This window comes from Enoplosus armatus, chromosome 9 (assembly GCF_043641665.1).
Source record: "Enoplosus armatus isolate fEnoArm2 chromosome 9, fEnoArm2.hap1, whole genome shotgun sequence".
In the NCBI taxonomy this organism is placed as follows: domain Eukaryota; kingdom Metazoa; phylum Chordata; class Actinopteri; order Centrarchiformes; family Enoplosidae; genus Enoplosus; species Enoplosus armatus.
In genome coordinates, this window is record NC_092188.1 from 18,910,805 (window position 1) to 18,932,955 (window position 22,151).

At 40.9% G+C, this 22,151-nt stretch overlaps 2 protein-coding genes, 1 long non-coding RNA gene and 1 other non-coding gene across 5 annotated transcripts; 3 read left to right on the top strand and 1 right to left on the bottom strand.

Moving 5' to 3' along the window:
* The first annotated feature begins 252 nt into the window (after positions 1-252).
* psma2a (proteasome 20S subunit alpha 2a) lies at positions 253-3,896 on the top strand. The gene is made up of 8 exons (XM_070911311.1): positions 253-298; positions 824-900; positions 1,469-1,601; positions 1,713-1,835; positions 1,965-2,046; positions 2,281-2,354; positions 2,690-2,747; positions 2,838-3,896. Exons 1-8 carry the CDS (start codon positions 258-260, stop codon positions 2,952-2,954), a joined length of 705 nt encoding a protein of 234 aa, XP_070767412.1. The 5' UTR covers positions 253-257; the 3' UTR covers positions 2,955-3,896.
* A 565-nt stretch (positions 3,897-4,461) lies between these two features.
* On the top strand, positions 4,462-19,111 carry LOC139289784 (ATPase family AAA domain-containing protein 2-like). Its single transcript, XM_070911419.1, has 30 exons — positions 4,462-4,659; positions 5,683-5,837; positions 6,317-6,372; positions 6,489-6,660; positions 6,963-7,050; positions 7,214-7,295; positions 7,654-7,839; positions 8,213-8,333; positions 8,831-8,845; positions 9,499-9,600; positions 9,977-10,085; positions 10,368-10,483; positions 10,876-11,050; positions 11,306-11,394; positions 12,134-12,293; positions 12,458-12,548; positions 12,914-13,091; positions 13,222-13,358; positions 13,570-13,702; positions 13,961-14,147; positions 14,825-15,010; positions 15,157-15,292; positions 15,405-15,601; positions 15,793-15,952; positions 16,081-16,203; positions 16,672-16,845; positions 16,935-17,660; positions 17,854-17,987; positions 18,215-18,343; positions 18,619-19,111. Exons 1-30 carry the CDS (start codon positions 4,462-4,464, stop codon positions 18,649-18,651), a joined length of 4,548 nt encoding a protein of 1,515 aa, XP_070767520.1. The 3' UTR covers positions 18,652-19,111.
* Positions 13,138-15,024, bottom strand: LOC139289785 (uncharacterized). Of its 2 annotated transcripts, none has more exons than XR_011597498.1 (3): positions 14,797-15,024; positions 13,925-14,063; positions 13,138-13,335 (listed from the first exon to the last, which is right to left on the bottom strand). It is a non-coding gene; the product is annotated as an uncharacterized lncRNA (long non-coding RNA). The 2 variants fall into 2 exon arrangements; XR_011597497.1 differs by having other exon boundaries at positions 13,925-14,121.
* LOC139290865 (small nucleolar RNA SNORA5) lies at positions 14,262-14,396 on the top strand. The gene has a single exon (XR_011597548.1). It is a non-coding gene; the product is annotated as a small nucleolar RNA SNORA5 (small nucleolar RNA).
* Positions 19,112-22,151: the final 3,040 nt, after the last annotated feature.

Below are 22,151 nucleotides of genomic sequence, written 5' to 3' on the forward strand. Positions count from 1 at the left end.
CCGTGTGTAATTTCAATTTCGGGAGACACAGAAAAGCTAGAGGGAGAGATTTTACTTTTTTACTGATATGTTTATTCCACAGACTTGCTTTTCGAATTCTTTATATTCTATCTTTACTATATATCAATATCGTTAGGTTTGTAGGTCCTATGACACTCAAGGTAGAAGTTTAATGCAAGTCTTTATAGGTGGCAGTATACACCCTCAAGTGGATTAGCAACTCTCCAATCAACACAGAGTAGAAGAAGAAGAACAAGATGGCGGAACGAGGCTACAGTTTCTCCCTCACCACATTTAGGTAAACTTTGTAAAATTGTCTTGAAATTTGAAAAGGGCCTCTGAACTTTCAGCCTGTTGAGGTTGTTTTTGAATAACAGTTTGATAAAGCTTATGCACGGTTTTCCATTTAGATAAGGAAAGAAGGTTTTGAGAGCCGTTGGAGTTGATGCACTGTCATTGCCGGGTAGTAATGAATCGGCTAACGTTAACTGTTAGCATGTCGGTTAACATGTTTTTAAATTAAACCGTCACTTTGCTTGTGATATTGATAATTTAAAAAATCTTCAAGTTGTTTTATTTGTGGGCCTCTTACTAAATAGACTGGAAGAGGTCAGTTTTACACGCTAATTTTCTAAAGACTAGCTTAGCTAAGTTAGCTCAAATGAGTCAGTTGTTTTAGCTTTTGCTTTCAGTTTCGTCTTTGTTAATCGTTATACGCTACATCTGAATTTCAAACTACAGTAACGTTAGATGTATCTGCATATAGTTTAGTTTAGGTTTCTTCACAGCATAGTAATGCAGCATCGTGTGTTTCCTCCTGCAGCCCTTCGGGTAAACTGGTCCAGATTGAATATGCCCTGGCAGCTGTAGCAGCCGGAGCACCATCAGTTGGCATCAAAGGTGTGGAGCATTTGGAACTTTGGGTTTTGGAGCAAAAGTTGTCCACGGGCCTGTTATAAATATTGTATTGTTGATAAAAGAAGTGAAATGTTTATAGATATAGATACCACATGCATTTGATGTCTGATTTTTATCAGAGGATTCAACAAGACATGTCTGTCTGGAAAGGTGTACAATCTTACATTGCATTCATTGGTAAAGGGTAAACACTGACACACATGGATTGGATGTAAACAGTTTCTATTGTATTGCCACTCCTTAAGAGTAATTTCTCCTTACTTTGTTGTGGCATACAGTAAGTGCAGAGGGCAGTGTGACTTCAGGCTAAATGTGGCAGTGGTTCACAATACATGTTTTAATTTTTAAACCTTAGAAAACAAACAAAAAATGGTGTGGTAAATCTGATACAGCATGTAAAAGTAATACTATGCACATATAGTTTTTCGTTTTCTTTCTGTCTGGAGTTTTTTTTTCATAATATTGAAGGATGTGCTTTTTATCTAGACCAAAGAGATCATCAGTTAGGATTTGTGATGAAACTAATCGTGATATTGTCTGTGATTTTTAGCTTCCAATGGAGTTGTCCTGGCAACAGAGAAGAAACAAAAGTCCATTCTGTATGATGAGCAGAGTGTCCACAAAGTGGAGCCCATCACTAAACACATAGGCATGGTCTACAGCGGCATGGGGCCCGACTACAGGTGGGGATTCTTTCCCTGTATATGCGAAATCTAGAAGACGCCACTAGAGTTAGTACGACTTCTGAACCCCACATACACAGATAAATGAATGAGTTGTGTCGTCTTCTGCAGGGTTTTAGTGCGACGAGCCCGGAAATTGGCACAACAGTACTTCCTGGTTTACCAGGAGCCAATCCCCACAGGCCAGCTTGTCCAGAGAGTGGCCTCTGTAATGCAGGAGTACACACAGTCTGGGTGGGTATACATAAAGATGCACTAATACACACACAAACGGCTTATAGACACATCACCTTTCATATTTCAGAGGTAAGATGTATTGAGTCAGAATTTTTAGGTTTAATGTGTCTTGTTTTTCTCTTCCAGTGGAGTGCGTCCATTTGGCGTTTCATTGCTCATAGCTGGATGGGATGAAGACCACCCCTACCTGTTCCAGTCAGACCCCTCTGTATGTTGTATTACTAACATGCTAAAAAACAATATTTGTCTTTTTCTGTGTCAGTGTGGTGCCAGTACCCTCTCCCCGCTATACCCTTTCTGAAAGTATTGGATTTAGTTCCACATCCTGTCTTTTTGAAAAGTGCTCAACTCTTATTCCGGTGACTCTCAGTCTGCAGTGATTCTGATGTAAAGACTCTGTAACTTCTTGCTGGATTTTTATTCTCCTGTTTCTGACTCGTAGGGTGCATATTTTGCATGGAAAGCCACAGCCATGGGAAAGAACTACGTCAATGGAAAAACATTCCTTGAAAAAAGGTAATATTTCACACATAAACCATTTTTTGTACAATGAACAGACTAACATTATGTTACGGACAGCAAGTGTAGAGATGTGGATTTTGATCTATGGACTGAGCGTGGTACTTGTTGTATTTGACATTCAGTGTTGAATCGCCTACAGCTAGGCTCTGTACGTTAATGATCGAACATTGTTAATCCTGGAACATTGTTTGAGAAGTTCAAATGATACCATACAGTGCATCATGAATGCACACAGTTGAGGTGTTTGGTAGGTTGGGCTCTCTTGCAGTGCTTCTCTTTGATGCACTCCACACAGATTGCTAGATGACCACTTTGCTTTTGTTCTCCAGGTATAACAATGATCTGGAATTGGAAGATGCCATCCACACAGCCATCCTGACACTGAAGGTATGTTGTTTGTTATAAAGATACATATGGTATGGAATCTATCTTCCTTTTATTATCGGTTATTAACACTCCCCCATCTTTGTGTTTCAGGAGAGTTTTGAGGGTCAGATGACAGAGGAGAACATTGAGGTGGGGATCTGCAACGAGGCTGGCTTCAAAAGACTCACCCCAGCGGAGGTGAAAGACTACCTGGCAGCCATTGCGTGAACACACCCTCCTTTGTGAAGGGGCTTTCAGGCCACATTTCAAGACAAAGACATAACAGCGCAGTAGCCAACAGTCTCATTACACATTTTTGTAAACCACAGTCATTCAGATGAGTTTGACCACATTGTGTTATGGCCAATCTGTTTCAGCCCTAAAACAGGGGAGGATGCTCGCTATAACTTCATAATGTTAAAGATTATTTACATGAGCTGGCAGAATCAGACAGCCTGCTTGGGATTATGCCCAGATCTATTTACTTAAAGTGAAAGCCTTTGTGTGTGTGTGTGTGTGTGTGTGTGCAGCTAACATGTAGCCACTCACAACTGCATTGACTAAACTCCATCATTGGCCGTGAGATGGCAAATTCATGCTATCACATAACTAATTGGCTTTATTGTCAAACACATATCCTGGTACTGTGAAATGTGGCAGTTGGCTACTGTGCATATGAAAAAGAATGTGGTCTCTGATGAGTGAAATCTCAAGTCTTCCATTGAATCCTTCAATTTTCTTGGTTTACAAATCAAGTGCGGTTGTTTTATGCATTTATTCAGAATTTGATTACTTGTAACCATTGTGACAAATGTCTTCTGGTTCCACAAAAAGCAAAAACATTTAAATGGTAATGAGGCGAACAGTTATTAGAGATTAGAAAGAGCTTTGGTCTCTTGGGGTGATTTATTCATCCTAAACATTGACATTTTTCCCCATTACTCCCCTGACTGCATTTCATTAGTATCTCCTAAAATACACTAGGAAGGAGGATCAGCAAGTAGGGAGGATGCTATGGAAAGTTTTGAGATTTTACAGTCAGGATCTAGTTGCCTGTACAGCAGTTTTACACAATGTACTCTTTCTTTTTTTCAGGCTAGAAACAATTCTAGAGTTTGTATGTTCTCTTCTGGTATCTGTCACTTATTCCAATAAAAGATGATGAGCCGATGTTGACTTTGAGTTTTAAATGAATATGCTATTGTTTGGAAATGGCAGTTTGAAGCAATTTTATCGTTAAATGCGTGAAACATGAATATACTGTCCGTACATGGTTTGTGTACATAATGAACGCGCGCTAGTGCGCAGTTTGGAGCAGAGCACGCTCTAACATAACCCGGAACACCTTTTCAATTTTTATACATATCTCTCCGCCCATGTTATGTTTAAACAAATACTATGACTGATATAGTATTGATAACAGTGACCACTAACATGTGCTGCATCGTCGGTGTGATGACAATAAAATTACTTATACAGTTTGACTTCATTTAAAATTTTGCTGAGAGATCTATTTTTCTTGGCGGTAGCTCATTAGCTTCTTACCTCATAACCTCTGATGACGTTTATGGCGCCAGAAATCAAGGGTTTAGTGAGGAGCTTGTGCATGTCGGCCGGCGGATATTCACCGTTATCTGTGCTATGTTGGCGGTACCGTAAACGTTAGACATTTTAAAGCAGAATAGCGGCTGGTTATTCGTCGTTCGTGCTCGTATAAGGTCGGTTTGGAGTCAAGATGGTGATACTACGCAGGAGTGGCGGTGCCGGAGCTGAGCCGGCGGCAGCAACTCCGAAGAGGAGGTCGATGGAGTTGGATACAAGCTCGGAGTTTCTCTCGCTGCTTCCCGCGTCGCAGAGAAAGTCCGCCCGGCTGACCCGGTCCTCCCGGGCCCTGAATGACAGCTTCAGCAGCCCCGAAAACAACATGGCAAATGTGAGCATCTACACATAGACAGCTGGTTAGATAACTACATCACCACTTATTAGGTGTAAAAATATGTATGAACGCAACTTTGCTGTGCTAGTTTTGCTAGCGTGCTAAGCTAAGTCGCTACCATGTCAGCTTGTCACTTAACAGTTAACGCTACTGACAAATTATCTGAATGAGCAACCATAGTCTCCCCTAACATTTTACTGAATCTAGCATGTCTACTGGACACTGGTTGGTTCACGTGTAACGACTATTTATAAGGTCTAACGTACAGTCAAAACTACACAGTTATTAAATTGTTATGTGTTATGTAACATGTCTATAGTTTACTAGACCAGACTATCAAGTAGCTAAATGTCCCAGATGTCATAAGTTAGTTGTCTAGCGAGGTGGTGTGGTTTTGGTAGATGTTGTTGTGAAGGGTTGAGTGGAGGGAGGGGGTGGGGGATCTGTTCATTAATTAATTCAGTCATTCATTAACTCAGTCTTTCATTAACTTAAGCTTTATCTCAGGTGTATGTGTTACTTAATAACAGAAAATACATTTAAATTTAGTTAAATGGGCTTAATAGGCTAATCTACATTTTCACTGAGGCACTGTTTTGTAAAACACACTGCAGGGCAGTTTTCTGTGGGATTAATCTTGACCTCAGTTTTTCAAACATGCTTGATCTAGTCTATACATGCATGCTCGACATGGATGTTAAGTTATATTGATCATAAACTAGTCAAGTATATTCTGAGAGTAAACTGGGTTTGCTTAGTTTTAGAACAGCACACTCTCTGAGACACATAACAAGCAGATAGTGGTTTAATGACTGAAGAAGATGTCCCATTTGCCACCACGAGAAGCAAGGCTGTAGAGTCATATTGGTAACTTACTTTTATCCTGTACACTTAGAAGTTAATCAATAAATATTCTTTATCCCAGTCCATGATTAATTTGAATTTCTAACCCAATCGAGCGCACACTTATTCCCTCCTATATATGCTGTAAACTATAAACTCATAACGTGACTGTGCCAGGGACACGCTGACATGAAGCAGGATGAGGGAAGTGGTCTGCATCACTCTCTGAGGACCCGAGCACAGAGAGTTAAACTGGAGGTCTCTTTTGCTGACATGGAGCCAACGACCAGCTCCCCTGTGAATGAAGACAAGGCTGGAGGATGCTGCACCAGGTAATACAGGTACTCAAGTACTCTCTAAGGGGTACGAGTACGAGTCTTGCTGGAACCCCGCACTTTTTTAAATTCACTTTCTGGCATTTAAGAGTGGTGAGATTTGCTATGTATTATTTTACTCTGCAACCTTTCCACAAAATGTGCTCAACCTACTTTTGCAAGCAAGTCTTGTCAAAACACAAAACGTGTGAAAAGATTGTTTGGAGCCTGAATATCATTAGTTGTTTGGAATATTTTAAAATTTGTATGTTGACTGCTAGTCACGTGACCTACATTTGATACAGCTGTATGTCAGGAAAATACTTTTATCCAAGCAATTAATTCAAACAAATTTGATGTAAATCATATGTTGTATGATACTGTATTTCACATTTTTTCAAGATGTGTGCACATAACTATGCTAATTTTTAACACTCAAATAATGAGTAATTGTAAAATAGTAAGTTACATAAAGAACAAATTTTTCTCATCTTCAGGAAATCATCCAGGCTGCAGAGAGAGGGAAAAGCATCCAGTGGCAAGCCGCAAGCAGGTGCAGAATGCTGAAGCTCTGAAATTGTATAGGACACAAAGCATGTTGAGCCGCATTTAGTTTTTAGGAAGGCCTATACTACTAGTAAGCCAATAAAAACGTTCTTGGTGCCCCAGATGTTCCAGATGAAGTGGAGGGGTCGTCAACTCCCAAGAGGAGCCGCTTTAATCTACAGAGCCAAGAAGAGGAGGAAGAGGAGGATCGCTCAGTGCGACGTAGTTCCCGAATCACCAGATACAAGCTGAATTCCCGTAACCAGTCAGTGCTCTACGACCGCCTTATCACCAAGTGAGTTCATCAACATTCACCCCAGGTTCTTTTGGCTCCTACCTCACCGTTATCTGTGCTATGTTGGCGGTATCGTAAACATTAGACATTTTAAAGCAGAATAGCGGCTCGTTATTCATCATTCGTGCTCGTATAAGGTCGGTTTGGAGTCAAGATGGTAATACTATGCAGGAGTGGCGGTGCCGTTCAAATTAAACCTGATCTATCACCTCAAGTAGTATCTGACAAATGAACTGACATACACAGTTGGCTGTGGGTATGGATTATGAATGAATAATAAAATCCTTCTGATTGTCCCTCAGCACTGCTGAAGCTGTTCTTCAGAAGATGGATGACATGCAGAAGATGAGACGCCGACTGAGGAGCAGAGATAGAGACACTAAAGAAGAGGTAATAACCCTCACAGGAGACTTTACTTTTTCATTTCAACCTCAACATTGCATTGTGTGATCCTAGTGTTTATGTTGACAGTTGGTGATTTAGCTGTTTGATAATGTGTGACAAGCTTCAAAACAGTGAATTAATCCGTATTTGACCTGTTTCCTCTGAGCAGCTCGGTGTGTACACCAGAGGCAGAATGAGAAGCTCTCTGAGGACGAATGTGGAGAGTAAAGACACCGAGGAGGAGAACCAAGGTGAGATTGATTAGGTTTAATAACCACCTCAGGTACATAGCCGGGAATACCGTATAAAGCATGCTGGTCTGGGTACGTCCAATTCTGGTTTTATATACCCGAGGGCCTCAAGTTACTACAAGGCACACTAAAGACAGGAGAAACACCCACACACGCGTGTACGCATAAGTGTGTTTTTGTTTTCTTAATTCTTAAGTTCTCTGGGTTATCTATCTATAACTTCATTAAAAACAGCATTGTTTACATTTTGTATTAAGAAATAAATCTGCCCTAAATGGCAAAGTTGCTTTTCACCTGTTGTAGAAACCAAAGCAGGGATGGAAACTCATGTGTGTATTTATTTTTTTCTAATTCACAGGAGGGGATGAGGGTGATCATGAAGAGGAGGAGGAGGAGGAAGATGGAGAAAATGAGGAGGAGGAGGAGGAAGGCGATGATGAAGATGACGACGACGAAGATGGCGAGGATGAGGAAGAAGAAAATCAAAGGCGTTATGACTTCAGACAGCGAAAGACTGTGGTTCGCTACCAGGCTCCACAGGATGGTACTGCTTTTGTCAATTTGATCATATTGTTTAATTGGCAGGTCTGCCCGCATGTGAAGGGCTTGAAACATTTAAAAATGGCAGTAGATTTAGTTAATGTTTCTAGTTTCTGCCAATATTAGGCAGACATGGACACTGGATGATTCATTTGAATTCTTAAAGCTGATATGGTACGGGAGGAAAAAAGATGACAATGATATTCAATACTTTGTCTTTCTTTGTCCCCTCAAGGTCCAGTCATATTCATGATACAGTTAAATACTTTGCGAAAGCTGTAGGATTCTTGTTATAAGCTTATTCTATTATATTTAACACTGTAATTCTGAGCATTTTATTTAATAGAGTTTGATGAAGTTTGTTATTGTTTTCTTAGAGCCCAGAGAACCCAGGAAGCGCAGCATGTACTTCAAGGACCACTCGTCTCCTACCAGACGCAGGTTCAGATTCAGCTCCACGGCCCCCAGGAGCCCCTACAACAGGAGAAGAACCAGCAGGTCAGTAAGACAGCTCCGCCATCATCACTCCAAAATTGAGAAGTAAAACGTCTTCTGTCAAGGGGTCTGTTTTTCTACTTACTGTACCATTTAGCAAAAGTTGTCTGACTAATACAGTATCCAGAACAGGATCACAAGGTGGGAAATTAACTTTTTTAAATGTGAACATCTTCTAGCCACTGACAGAAAAATGTTCAAATTCACCAGTCACTTAATAGTAAATAATAATTTTGTGTGTAAAATCTACCAGCCACTTTCACATTTTACCAGCAATTGGCTGGTGGCTGATTTTTATTTCCCACCCTGGATCACACCCATAATCATTCTTAAATTTGTATAAAACACAGACTGAAGCAACAAACTTAAGTAATAACACTGGAACAAATGCATTTTCACTTTTCTCTATCAAAGCTAGTCCAGTCACTTCACAATTTGACCACTGTCACCCAAAAAAAATCCTTTTGTTTTTTTCCTGATTCTCTTCATCCCACACTAAGGAGTAGTTCTGAGAGGTAAGACCCTCACTGCTTGTCCTTGTTTGGTGTTTATTGTTAGTATGTAGTTTGTTTTTGGGGTGTTGTCTGTCTTTACTAGCACTATGGTTATAGATAGTGTGGCACGTTTGGGTGACACTGTGGTTGAAGTATTGAGACTATTGTTTAAGCATTGTTTAACTTTGCAACAAAGAAAGCCATTCTTGGAAAGCTGAGTTTGTATTAGCCAGTATGTTGTTTATAAAACCTGTGCTTGATTATTCACATTGAGCCTTTTAAGGCGGATTCTGTAAGTCAAGTCCTCCTCTTGTGCTGTTCAGGTGGTGTGTTAGTCATATGTCATGCATGGTGATGGTGTCATTTGAAGTGGTTGGATGAGTCACCCTTTAATGCATTATTACTGATGCACTAGCATTGTGTATGTATAAATGACAAATTGTAATACGTACTAATTAGTGAGTGGTAATGATGTGTTTTTGAAATGTCTTCGCCCACTAGCGTTGATTCTATTATGTTTTTTGGTTTTGTTGCTGAGGGCAACATAACAAAACAACGTTTTAGTATCTTAAAAGAAAAGGAATCCCAACCACATTTATGTTGGGATTATTTGTTGTTAAGCTGATAGTTGTAATGATACCGAGATAATGTTGCTGCATCTGCTGCCTTTGCAGAAGGAGACATGCCATCCACAGTAGTGACTCCACTTCCTCATCTTCAGACGATGAGCAATTCCAGAGACGGAGAAGTAAGAACAGGAGCAGGTCAGTCAACAGGTGAGAGCATCAGCGGCAGCTGCCATACAGCACAGGTACAGTATTCTGGAGCACATGGGTGGAACACAAAGGTGGTCGACAGGATTAAATAGTAAGGCTTGTACAATAATTACAATAGGTCCACAAAGTTACAACTGTAATGAAAACGGTTGGTCACTGTTTTATTAATTTCTCTCTAATTACTCTTGTGATACTCGTGTTTCCTCTACCCATCATTCTGTTATTTAATGATAATTTCCTTTAATGATTTATATGATTGAGAGGGATCAATGTCTTAATGTCTTTAATACAGTATATTCTTATTATTGTAAAACATCTCTTATGAAAATGAATCTGAAAAGTGTTGTTTTTTATGTTGTCCATGTTTTTCATGCAGATGTCTGCCTATGAACCTTGTGAAAGAAGACCTGCTGGGGATCCACAAGGACAGGATGAAGATTGGAGCCAGCCTCGCTGATGTGGACCCCATGCACATAGACAGGACGGTAAGCTGCATCACAGAGAGATGCCCAGAGAAGTCTGATAAACAGAGAAAGCACTTCAGTTTGCTTTTCTTCTACATCTTTTAATTGCATTTAAATAAGAATTCAGTAGCCTGTAAGCCTACTCAATTTCTTTAGGTAATTAGTGAGGAGGAAAACAATCTTGTATTCCTGCTAATAAAATACTGATGATTAGACAGTTTGTAGGTCAACGACAGAGATGAAATAGTGGCAGTGGTAGTATTATGAGCAAATAATCTAAACATAACACTATTTGTTATCCAGGTGCGGTTTGAAAGCATTGGAGGTTTGAGCAAACACATCTCAGCACTGAAGGAGATGGTGGTCTTCCCTCTCCTCTACCCAGAAGTCTTTGAGAGGTTCAAGATACAGCCTCCCAGGTAAACAATGAGTGTTTGTTGAGAAGATTTCATAAATGGTATTCTTTTAAGAAACACCCCAAAAGAACAGATTTATGCTGTCCTCTATTGCTTTTTCATCACATCTAGTTCACATCAAGACAGAATATTTTAATTCAAACTAATAACTTTCCGTTTCCAATTTCCGTTTTTTACTCTATACATAGAGTAAGCTCGAATGTCTCTCTCTTAAATCCCTCTTGACTGTGCAATTTTTGTTCGAAACTGTTTCGCCCATTTTTACCCTTTCTAAACGCCTTGCCCCTTTCTTTTCAGCTTGTCCAATCTCTTCTCTGCCGCTGCCTTCGGTTGGATTGTTATGCCAGTTAAACTCTAACAGAATCCTGGTCTTTGTCATATTTTCTCGTCTTTAGGGGCTGTCTATTTTATGGCCCTCCGGGCACAGGGAAAACCCTCGTAGCCAGAGCGCTGGCCAATGAGTGCAGTCAGGGGGAAAGAAAGGTGTCTTTCTTTATGAGGAAAGGAGCGGACTGCCTCAGCAAGTGGGTGGGAGAATCTGAGAGACAGCTACGACTGCTTTTTGATCAGGTAAACCAAACTCCTCATCAACATACATTTTGGGATGGATGGAGTCCGTTTTTGCAAGTGTGATTGGTTTCTGTTGTTAACAAAAGATAAACCCATCAACAAAGAAAACATTTATTGTAAAAGCTAACACTATATTTTAATACATTATGTATTTTGACAGGTACATTTGTAGATTAGAATAAACTAAGTTAATGACTGTACATCATCAAGTATCACATCTAATGATAGATTGAATTCCTATTGAATTGTTTGTAGGCATACCAGATGCGTCCATCCATCGTCTTCTTTGACGAGATTGATGGTTTGGCTCCAGTCAGGTCCAGCCGTCAGGACCAGATCCACAGGTGAGCAGCTCTCCTGTTCTTACTTGGTGTGTGTAAAATGTACAGAGTGGGTTGCCAGATGTGGCTGCAAGGTTTCTCAAAAATAAATATGTTTACCGTCACAAGCCTAGCTCATGCTTCACATGAAGACAATCACAGTTAAGTGCATAACCAACATAACATAATTGCCACCAGAATGACTGGATGCAGCTGTCATAAGTCATGCTTAATGTTATGCACCACCTGGAATTTGAGACAACTCGGAAGCAGCTGCAGCTACACAAACATCTCACTCAGAATTTAAAACAAAGAAGGTATACAACCCTTGAATGTCTCTCTGTCGTAACATTACTGTGAAGACATCGCACACACAAATCAATTATGGTTTCACTATTAAGGCAATTGGTGGCCAGTCAGAAAATAAAGCTTCTTTAAGAATAGAAATAGTTTTGAATGATTGGACATTTATTATAGTAGCATGTTTGGCTCCGTAATAATAATAAGTTCTCCGTTAGAGATCTTGTATGTATCTGGAAAAGAAAGTAGCTACAGCAGCTTTTGATGAGAATGTGAGGGTTCACTATCTTTTTCAAGGTTATTACGATACTGCCCTTGAAAAAGACAGTGTTGCTGTTGCAAGGACTAAATCTGTGACTACAATCCAACATAATTAGGTTGGCTCAGTGCACTGCAGTTATATCCTCTTTTGGAAATAGTGTTGACCTGAAAACGTAATCGTAGTCTTTTTCTGTCTCTATAGTTCCATTGTGTCGACCCTGTTGGCTCTTATGGATGGATTAGATGCTAGAGGAGAGGTTGTTGTGATAGGAGCTACAAACAGACTGGACTCCATCGACCCAGCTCTGAGAAGACCAGGGCGCTTTGACAGAGAGTTCCTCTTTGGCCTGCCAGACAGAGAGGTGAGAAACTGTAGATGCCCTTAAATGCTGGGCAGAGAAAATAAAAGGGAAACCTGGCACGTGGGTTGCACTCAAATTATTTTGAGCTGAAACCCTAGAAAAGGTTTCAGCTAGCACATGTTGGACCTCAACTTGAAATGCTGTGATCTTGTTTTGTATGGCAGGCGAGAAAGGACATTCTGAAGATCCACACCAGACAGTGGACTCCACCACCTTCTGACGCTTTTCTGGAAGAATTGGCAGATAAATGTGTTGGTATGTTTTTATACAATGATTCAAAAACAGTGTTTCCCCCCGGGGATCAGTAAAGTAATTCTGATTCCCCCACAGCTTGAAAAACACATCCATCCAATCCATCCATTATCTGTAACTGCTTATCTGTGTCACGGGGGGCTGGAGCCAATCTCAGCTGACATTTGGAGAGAAGCGGGGTACACAAAAATACACATCTTTCTTGGTATACATATTAAAAAAGTTCAGGGGCTGTCTATTTTTTGTTCCTTAAGTGCAACATGCAACATGGAAATGATCATTTACACAGGAAGCACACCTACAACCACAGAGTGTATACTGATGGTTTTAGTGAGGATTATAACAATCTGTCTGTCTTTGCTTGCCAGGTTATTGCGGAGCGGACATCAAGGCAGTGTGTTCAGAGGCTGCCCTGTGTGCACTGCGGCGTCGCTACCCGCAAATCTACTCCTCATCGCAGAAACTTGTGCTTGACGTCAACTCCATCGCTATCACAAACAAAGACTTTATGTCCGCCATGTCTAAGATGGTGCCTGCTGCCCAGAGGTATAACTAAAATAACTGTATAGTACATTTTTTATATATTGCTGTCTTTTATTGTGTAAACATTATTGTTACATTAGTGTCTGGTTCTTGCGTAGGGTTCGTTAGTAAATATGCTGATTGTGATTCTTAGGGCAGTGGTGTCACCAGCAAAGGCCCTGATACCTGCCATTCGTCCTCTGCTGAGCGCCGCCCTGCAGAACATCATCCACACAGTCAGCAGGGTGTTCCCGCATGCTGAGCAGGGCTTAAAGAGAAACAGAGAACAAGGTGCAGTCTGTTTTGCATTCAGTTATTCTTGCACTCATCTGTTCTAATAATCATGTATTATTTCATTTATTTTAACAAAAGAATTTATTTCCCTTTTTTTCGATAAGTAATTACTGAAAAGAACACCCTTAAATTCATTGTTCATTTCCCAAGTTCTTTTGGGGCATCAGGGGTAACTGCTGTACTGTGTTTGTGCGTGTGTGTTTTCCAGGTGTGGCCTGTGGTGTGTCTGAGGATGATCTGATGTTCAGTGAGGATGAGGACTCAGAAGTCCTCTCTAATGGACAGACCTCTCTCTCCCATCTCAAAACACCTGCTGCTAAGGGACTTCTTAACTTCAACAGGTTGGTTTGCCATTATTCAGGAAGGAATGTGATGCAGGGGGTTCATTTGTCTGTGGAGTTTACACTATGTAGTCTTGGGTATTGTAGTCATCTTATTTTTATTCCCTTTATCTTTGCTTTACTTAAGAAGTGCTGTGACGTATCTGGTGTCCCAGTGACCCAAATCTTTTAGGCAAATGAATGAGCCCTTGAAAAGTTATCTGAACGTTCCTACCACTTTACCTGTCTTAAGTGTTTCTGTCACCTCTCCTTGTGTAGGAGTGTGCTGAGCCACCCGACCTCCTACCGTCCCAGGCTGCTGTTGGAGGGCAGACCGGGCTCAGGTCAGAGCACCCACCTGGCTCCTGCTGTCCTCCACGCTCTGGAGAAATTCACAGTGTACACACTGGACATGGCCGTGTTGTTTGGAGCCAGCGCAACTGCACCGGAGGAGACTTGTGCTCAGGTAAATTATTCTTTATGTACACATTTAGTGACATATAAAAATTTAAACAGACCCAAGATCCATAATATCAGGCCTCACACAGAACTGGGATAGACTAGAGGTGGTCTTTACTCTTGCAGCCTTGTCAAATTCAGTGTGTTCTTTTCAGTGGACTTCACTGGCCAAAATGGCTGCCACAGAGACTGTAGTTCATGGGCCCCACCTCCTTACATCATGGGCAGTGGGGATAAATATGTACTACAAACAAATACTTGTATGAAAGAGCCAAGATAGTGGCAAGGGGGAATAAGCTGTCACGTTACCAAAAGTTTTCTCTGGAAGTTATTTATCATGACCATCACTCAAATAAAAAATTAATTTACAGTGATGTGAAATCAATCAATCAGAAAAATCTAAATTTCTGTATTTGTACTTTACTTTAAATGACCATTATTAATTGTCAAAATGATTGGTCAAACCAGTTGAGTGATTGTTTCAGCATTAGTTTAATGTCACTGTACAATCTCCTGTCCACTATTTAATGTCCTCATCATGCCTTTTGATTTATGCATTTAGCCTTTATCATCCCGTCATATTGATCCCCATCTTCTGTTCTGTGAAGTGCCACTGTTCTGTATGCTATAGATCCAATTTTTGTAAATATCCATACCGTATGTTAATGTTTGCTTGTACTGCAGATCTTTGTTGAAGCGAAGCGAACATCTCCCAGTATCCTGTACATCCCTCACATCGGACAGTGGTGGGAGACAGTGGGTCCGGCCTTGAGAGCCACCTTCCTCAGCCTGCTCAGCTCCATCCCTGCCTTTGCTCCTATACTGCTTCTGGCTACGTGCAGCCTGCGATATGACCAGCTCAGCATGGAGGTATGGAAAGAAGAGTGATACACTGATGACTTAGTGGTGAATAAGTCAGTGTCACAGCATCTAATTTTCTTGAATATAAAATTATTCTTTCTATCAGATAGACATAACACTCCTCTACAAGTCTTATCTCACCGTTCTCTTCTCAGGTGCAGGAGTTGTTTCGGGTGGAGTACGGAGAGGTTTTCCATGTCCAGGTCCCCACCAGCAGAGAAAGAAGAAACTTCTTTGAGGATCTAATCCTCAATCAGGCTTCCAAGGCCCCCGCCTCAAAAAAGAAAGCTGGTGAGAAATAGATGAGTGTAGTAATAAAATGAATAAAAAACAGCAACATATTTGAGGGTGTAGTACTATGTTAGCTAAATTCACTTCTCACTCTGTTTGTGTTTTTCTTCAGTGCTCCATGCATTGGAGGTGCTTCCTGTCGCCCCTCCGCCTCCCCTACGTCAGCTGACAAAAGAGGAGATCCAACGATTGGAGGAGCAGGAGGAAGATACCCTCAGGGAGCTCCGCCTCTTCCTGCGTGATGTCACCAACCGCCTGTCCCAAGATAAACGCTTCAAGGCTTTTACAAAGCCTGTGGATTTAGAAGAGGTAGCTGTTTCATTATATTCTATTGTCTCATGTCCTATTCCCAAATTCACTGTTTGCCTAACTGATAATGTCTGTACTCCAACATGTTTGTGGTTGTACTGTCTACCTTCATCCATCATTCAATCCAGTGTTCAGTTTGATCCCTTTTCCCCGTGTTGTACTCACAGCGGCCTCTTTGTCATGTGTTTTAGGTGCCAGACTACGCCGAGGTGATCAAGAAGCCCATGGACCTGTCAACAGTTCTGTCTAAGGTCGACCTGCATCAGTATGGCTCGGTCAAAGAGTTCCTCCAAGACGTGGATCTCATCTGGCAGAATGCCCTCGAATACAATCCAGACAGGGACCCCTCGGGTACACACAGTGAACAACAAACAAACATACTCGCCATGCTCACAGAGAACATATACAGTATTAATACTCACAGTAACCGATAAGTATAATGCAACTGTTTGAACATAAAACTTGTGTATTTCCTCCAGACCGTCAGATCCGACACAGAGCATGTGCATTGAAAGACACCGTCCATGCTATCATCAGAGATGAACTGGATGAAGATTTTGAGAAGATTTGTGAGGAGATCAAAGCGTCACGCAGCACAAGAGGTGAATCCTGTGTGTATGCTTGTATGCATACATATAGTTAGAAAGCTAGTAAGGCTAGTTGTTGTTGTACACTGACATTCTGTGCGATCTGTGTGAGTTTTAAAATATGAGCCAGTGTAGATCAATTTAGTTACCCAAGGTTCAGTGACTAATATTTAGTGGCTATTTTTGAAAACCTGAAGCATCCTGTGTTTAATTTATGCTTTTAATTTGATACTACTATATTCTGTTTCTGTTCCCCTATTCACATATTTTGTCATTTAGGTCACTCACAGAAATGGATTTAGCTTTTGCATTTTCCACCCAAGTACAACTCGGTTGTGATTTAAACCGAGGCTGCGAAATTGCATCCACTTAAACCAGAACTTAAGTTTCAGAATGCACAGTTTGTTTAGGTGGACAAAAACAGTTTCACAAAAGTGTAAAATGACAAAAAAAAAACATTGTGTGTTTTTTTTATTACCTCAGATTGCTCCACCGTCCAGTTTGCTCCCTCCTTCTACTACGTCCTTCCAAAACAGCCCAACCCCCCTGCTGACGCCAAGGTTACGGACATGGCCCCACAAAGAGAGCCGTCTGGACCCACAGCTCCAGTTACTCCCTATACAAGTGCCTCTGCTGTTACTTTGCTTAAAAACTCAGGTAAAGACCACTGCAGATAACAAAAGTTAAATGATTTACTTCACAATGAGCTATCACAAACAAATCCTTCTCCCCTTTCGTTCCTCCAGCCCAGAAGAAGAAAAGGCGGAAGAGTCGCTGGTCCTCTGGCGTCTATGCAAAGAAGAGGTCTTCCTCCTCTCCTCACACGTCCAGAGATGACGCACACTTGGGGTCTGATGAGGAAGAGGAAGATGGGGATGAGGAGGAGGAGGAGGTTGAAAAGGGAGGAGAACAGTGTGATGAGCAGTCTGGAGGAGAGGAGGATCAGATGCTGGTTGATGTAGATTCAGGGCCTGCACCAGTTCAGGAAAGTAGTTTGGGGCCCACTGCGAAGGCGCAGGACAGTCAGGAGGGAAGCCGAGCTGCTGAAGACAAGGTTATCCTGTGTGAAACAGGGAAACCAGAAAATGGCGACCAGTCGCAGATCGACAAAGAAAAGGTGGCTGAAGCTGTCACAGATCAACCAGGACAGGCAGAAGAAAACAAAGCGTTGACAAAGGCAGGAAATGAGAACAATGAAAGCATTTGCAACACTGACAAGGAGAGCCACACAGAAGGAGATACCCAGGGACAGTCCAACACAGAGGAGAGTGGTGACACTAATAGCAAAATGCTGACAGAAACTGAGACTGACAAAAGTCAAACTGTAATGCAGGCACACGACAGGAACAAGGTAGTTGCTGTAGAGGAGGGAGAGCAGAACAGCCATGCTGAACCAATGGAGGTGGAGGCAACAGAAACGTCAAGCACAGACGCCTCTGCAGCTGTCAGAGGAGAGGAGGACACAGGTACGGGTTTGATATGTCTTACATTTCAAGCTTGAGAGAAAATGAAGAGAAATGCCGACCTTAAATCCACTAAACCCCTAGCTAAAGACAATCAGTGTTTTTAGAGATGGCAAGGTGCAATCACAGTGTTCCAAAGCGAATGTGTCAGCAGACTCATCTATTATAGCGGTCTAAAAACTGTGTGTATTTTGTGTCTCAGAGCGGAGCCAGAGGCGCATGACTCGGGCTCTAAGGAACGCTGTGCAGCAGCAGCAGATGATCGATGTGGACAAAGCTCTGCAGATCCTGGACCAGGAAACTCCTCCTCTGGTGGTGGACAGAGACAAATTAAAGGTGTGTGGGATACTTTAGGTGTCTGACTTATTCTCCAGTCTTCTAAAAGTTACTGGTCAGATGGGGTTTTCGTGTCTTGACTTTACTCATAGAAGCCCTACAAAAACTGATGACATGACAAAGCTACTTTGCATTGTCCCTCCTCCATCCTGTACTCAGTTTGACAACTCAAAATGTCTTCTGCATTTCATTCCTCTTTCTCTTGCCTTTCTTCCTCATTTCTTCAGGAGCTGTTGGAGAGAGTAGTGAGCAAGACTGAGGGCTATGAGGTCTACAAGCTGGAGAAACTCTATGCTCTGCTCTGCCAGAGCATCTATAGACACAGACGAGACTACAACAAAACTGCACTAATACAGGTTAGTGTTGGGCTGTACTGATGTGCTGATGTCACTGCAGACATTCTGACTTGTCATAGCAAGAAAAAGGAAAGGTGTAACTAATAACCTTATGATATTCCAGTTTTCTTATCTTTTATTATTGTTATCTAAGAGGAGTGAAAGGTAATGATGATCACTTGTGGCCTTCACATAGAATATTGCCAGTGTTTTTCATACAGTAGGTGGTTACTTTTGTCCAAAGTAGTTTAATGTTTCTAATCTATTGTCCTTTCCTGGTCTTCTCATTTTATTAGGAGTTGGAACAAGAGACTGAAGACTTCTATTGACTTTTCTACAGGAACAATGTGACCATTTTGTATTACTATGCTCATCATCCTCTTTGTTGTGTAAATATACAGACATAGGTTCTATTTTCACAGAAACCTACAGGCACCTCTATTTGTGCATTAGCTAAATCTTTGTATTACCTCATTTGTTTATATTTAATTAAATGATTTTCCTCTAAATATCACTGTGCCTTTTTGTGTGCTGAAGATTTAGACTAACTAGAAGTTTAAGACTAGGAAATGCTACTGTTCGTGAAGAGTCATGTCATAGCTGGTCGTGTGACATTTGCCTTAACTCTTAGCAAACCCTGATTCACTTTGCCACCGCAGTGTTAAGGGGATTTGTATTAGAACATACAGCTACAAGTTTTTCCCAGTAGTTCTTTTGTTACATGTACTTGTGTTTGAAGCCTGGACAGGTTGAGAAAAGCGCCAGTGAAGAAAGAACTAACATGTCTTAGCTCCCATAATTAATGATTTTATTTCTGTATAATAAAAGGTGAAATAAAACACAATTAAATCTGTGGTAGCCACTACTGGAAAAAAAAAAAATCACAAGGTGTGCAGTGTGTGTGTAAATCCCAGTGTTCTTCAGGCCATACACTGCTCCGTGTCTGACGTTCAGTTTCTGCATCTGTATTAGTCTCAATTTGTTTAGCCGCTTCCAAGTTTAACGTACACCCTTGTGATAGCAATAATGATAATAATGTTATCCTCTGGTATTTGTTCATCCCCTGTGCTAGTCGTTTTGACCCATGTTAACAGCGTGATTGTAAATAGATTTTATTGTGAAATTACTATCTACCCACAAACTCTGCTAGCTACAATTGCATTTTATTTTCGCACAGGTATTAATATATAATAAGGCGTTTGCGCAGCAGCTTATCTATCTTTAACAAGATGCAACGCGCCTTCCTGTGTAGCCGAGTTAAAAATAAAGTGGGAGTCGTTGGGATAATCAACAGAACCGCAACACAAGACCAGACCAGTTTTACTAAAAGGAAACTTTGCAATGTCAGTGTTGTCCTCAAGTAGCTTCTCATACTGTCCTGACAGGTCATGTAAGGACATTTTGGCAGACTGCCGGTTCGGGGAACGAATGACTTTACAGCCCGCTTTAAACTGTTTATACCACTGTTATCCCCTGGACAGCGCATGACTAAATCTACCTCATATAGAGTGTAAAGTGGTGGCGAAATATTGTACATTTTAGCCAAATTTTCGAAGTTGTTAGAGCACAGAGAGTCGCCGAGGAATGACGTCAAGACGTATCACATTGAATGATGACGCCGTTTGATCATTAAAAAGATCTGCCGTTAAAAAATATCAGAGAATTAGGTCAGCAAACTAACATAGTAGCAGCGGTCACGTTATGAATGTAACCACCGTGTTTTTGATTCTTTAACTTTCACAAAAGCGCGACCCGAGCTTAAAAATAACCTGCTCGACGAGGAGAGAGATGTCCGGTGTTTCCAGCATCTGCAGACGGGGGCCGTAGCCGTTAGACCGGTCCGTCTGTCTGTCTGTCTGCCTCCCTCCGCTGGGTTTGGGAGACCCGCAAGCCCAAATAACGTTAACGCTACTGTAGTCCCGGCCCGACTGGGGCTGAATGGTTTGCCAGGGGAAGGAGAGACACCGACAGATACCACCAGACAACCTGAAGGCTGCTCTGCAGATACCCAGGAAATTACTTCTCGCCTCGTCTCGACAGCCTGGTAGCAACACTGTGCACATTTCAGTAGTTCCAGTAAGTTTACCGCCAGACATGATCAATAATAATGACTGCCCCGGCTAACACTGGCTAGTTGGCCCTCCTCATACACATGCTAGATGCTGTAAAGCTAAGTTAGATGTCCTTTAATGTTCATTTATTGCTTTAACGTTACTTTAATAATAACGAATTAGCTAGCTCACACCTCTAAATTATTATTGGGGTGCTAACTGTTAATGCAAATGATCTCATGATGGCAGTGCAGGACAGCATACTATACTCAGTTAACGTTATTGCTAACACTGTGCAATCTATTGAACTGACTTTACCAGCAATAAACCGTGAACAGTTGGCCCCAGGCTTATTGCTATGGTGTCTTACAAGTGGACAATTGCACATTTGCAGCCCCTCTATCACAGTGAATGACCTTGTCGTAAATGAGGCGGTAAGCATCAAATGAAACCACGTCCTGCCATAAGAGATCAACATTCACACACAAGGACACAGATGAAAACTGAAATACAACTGAAAAATATTGGCAGTAACCAGGCAATGAGTGCCATGTGTGTAGTTAAGAAAATCTAAATCACATTTTGGTGTTGCTTAAATTATTCTGGTGAAATAATTTGGCCCACGCTGCTGTTGGCAGACCAATAAACTGACTTAAGGTGTGATACAGGATGTATGAATGTAGGGTTGGGTTACAAATCAGTCCTAAAGTTAATGTCTTTCACGTGGAATCATATTGTGTTAGGATTTTACAAAATTATCTTATCAGAATGAATGATTTCAAGCAGGGTGGCAACCAATGATTATTAGTTCTTGACTTATGAATAATTTAGTGCATACAATGTAAAAAAAACAACAACTGAAATATGCCCATCCCTATTTCCCAGAGCTCAAGGACACATCTTCAAATTGCTTCTTGTGTCTGACCAACAGTTCAAAGATATTCAATTGTTTACAATGTCTTAATAAAACAGGACAAAGCAAATGCGTGCATCAGGAAAGATGGAACCAGCAAGTGTTTGGTGTTTTTGCTTTACTAATGACTGAATGAAAAAATAACTGATTATAAATAATAAATTAATTTCTTATCTTTATCATTTTTGACTAATCGATTGCATGACATTAAAACACAGTTCATTGCATTGGTCATCAAACATGTCTCATAAGTATTTGCATTTGTTTCTGTTAATGGTGATAAATGCAAGTATATTACACATTTGCACTGTTTTTTGTTTACATGCTCACACGAATAATGCTGTTAGTCATCATGTTGAATGCAACATGAGTGCAACATCATATTTCCTCCCCCCTGACCACATGCAATGCAGTCTCAGTGTTGACTTGTTTTGGCTGCATGAACACCAGGCTTTACACAAATTATTCTTATGACACTTTAAACTGTGAAATATCATACACATGAAACAATTTGTTGGGTTCATTCTCTATGAATTGACAATGTGCAGTATTTATTAAATTCCAGAAATAATTGCATACATATGCATGTGTATTGTTGTCTTACTGTATCATGGTTATAAGTAGGACTGCGACTTAGTTTAGTCTTGTAAAAGTAAAAGATAATGGCCATTGCCTGTCATAAAGCACAGAAGCTTAAAATTGCTTATTTTGTCTAAGTAAGTCACAAATCCTAAAGGTAATCAGTTTCTATTGATAGAAAGAAGAAAAAACTCCTCACAGTTGTGAAGCTGCTTTTTATATGACTTATAACACAGAAGGAGCCATGTGAGGCCAGTCATTGAATGAAGTGGGAAGAATAAAACAT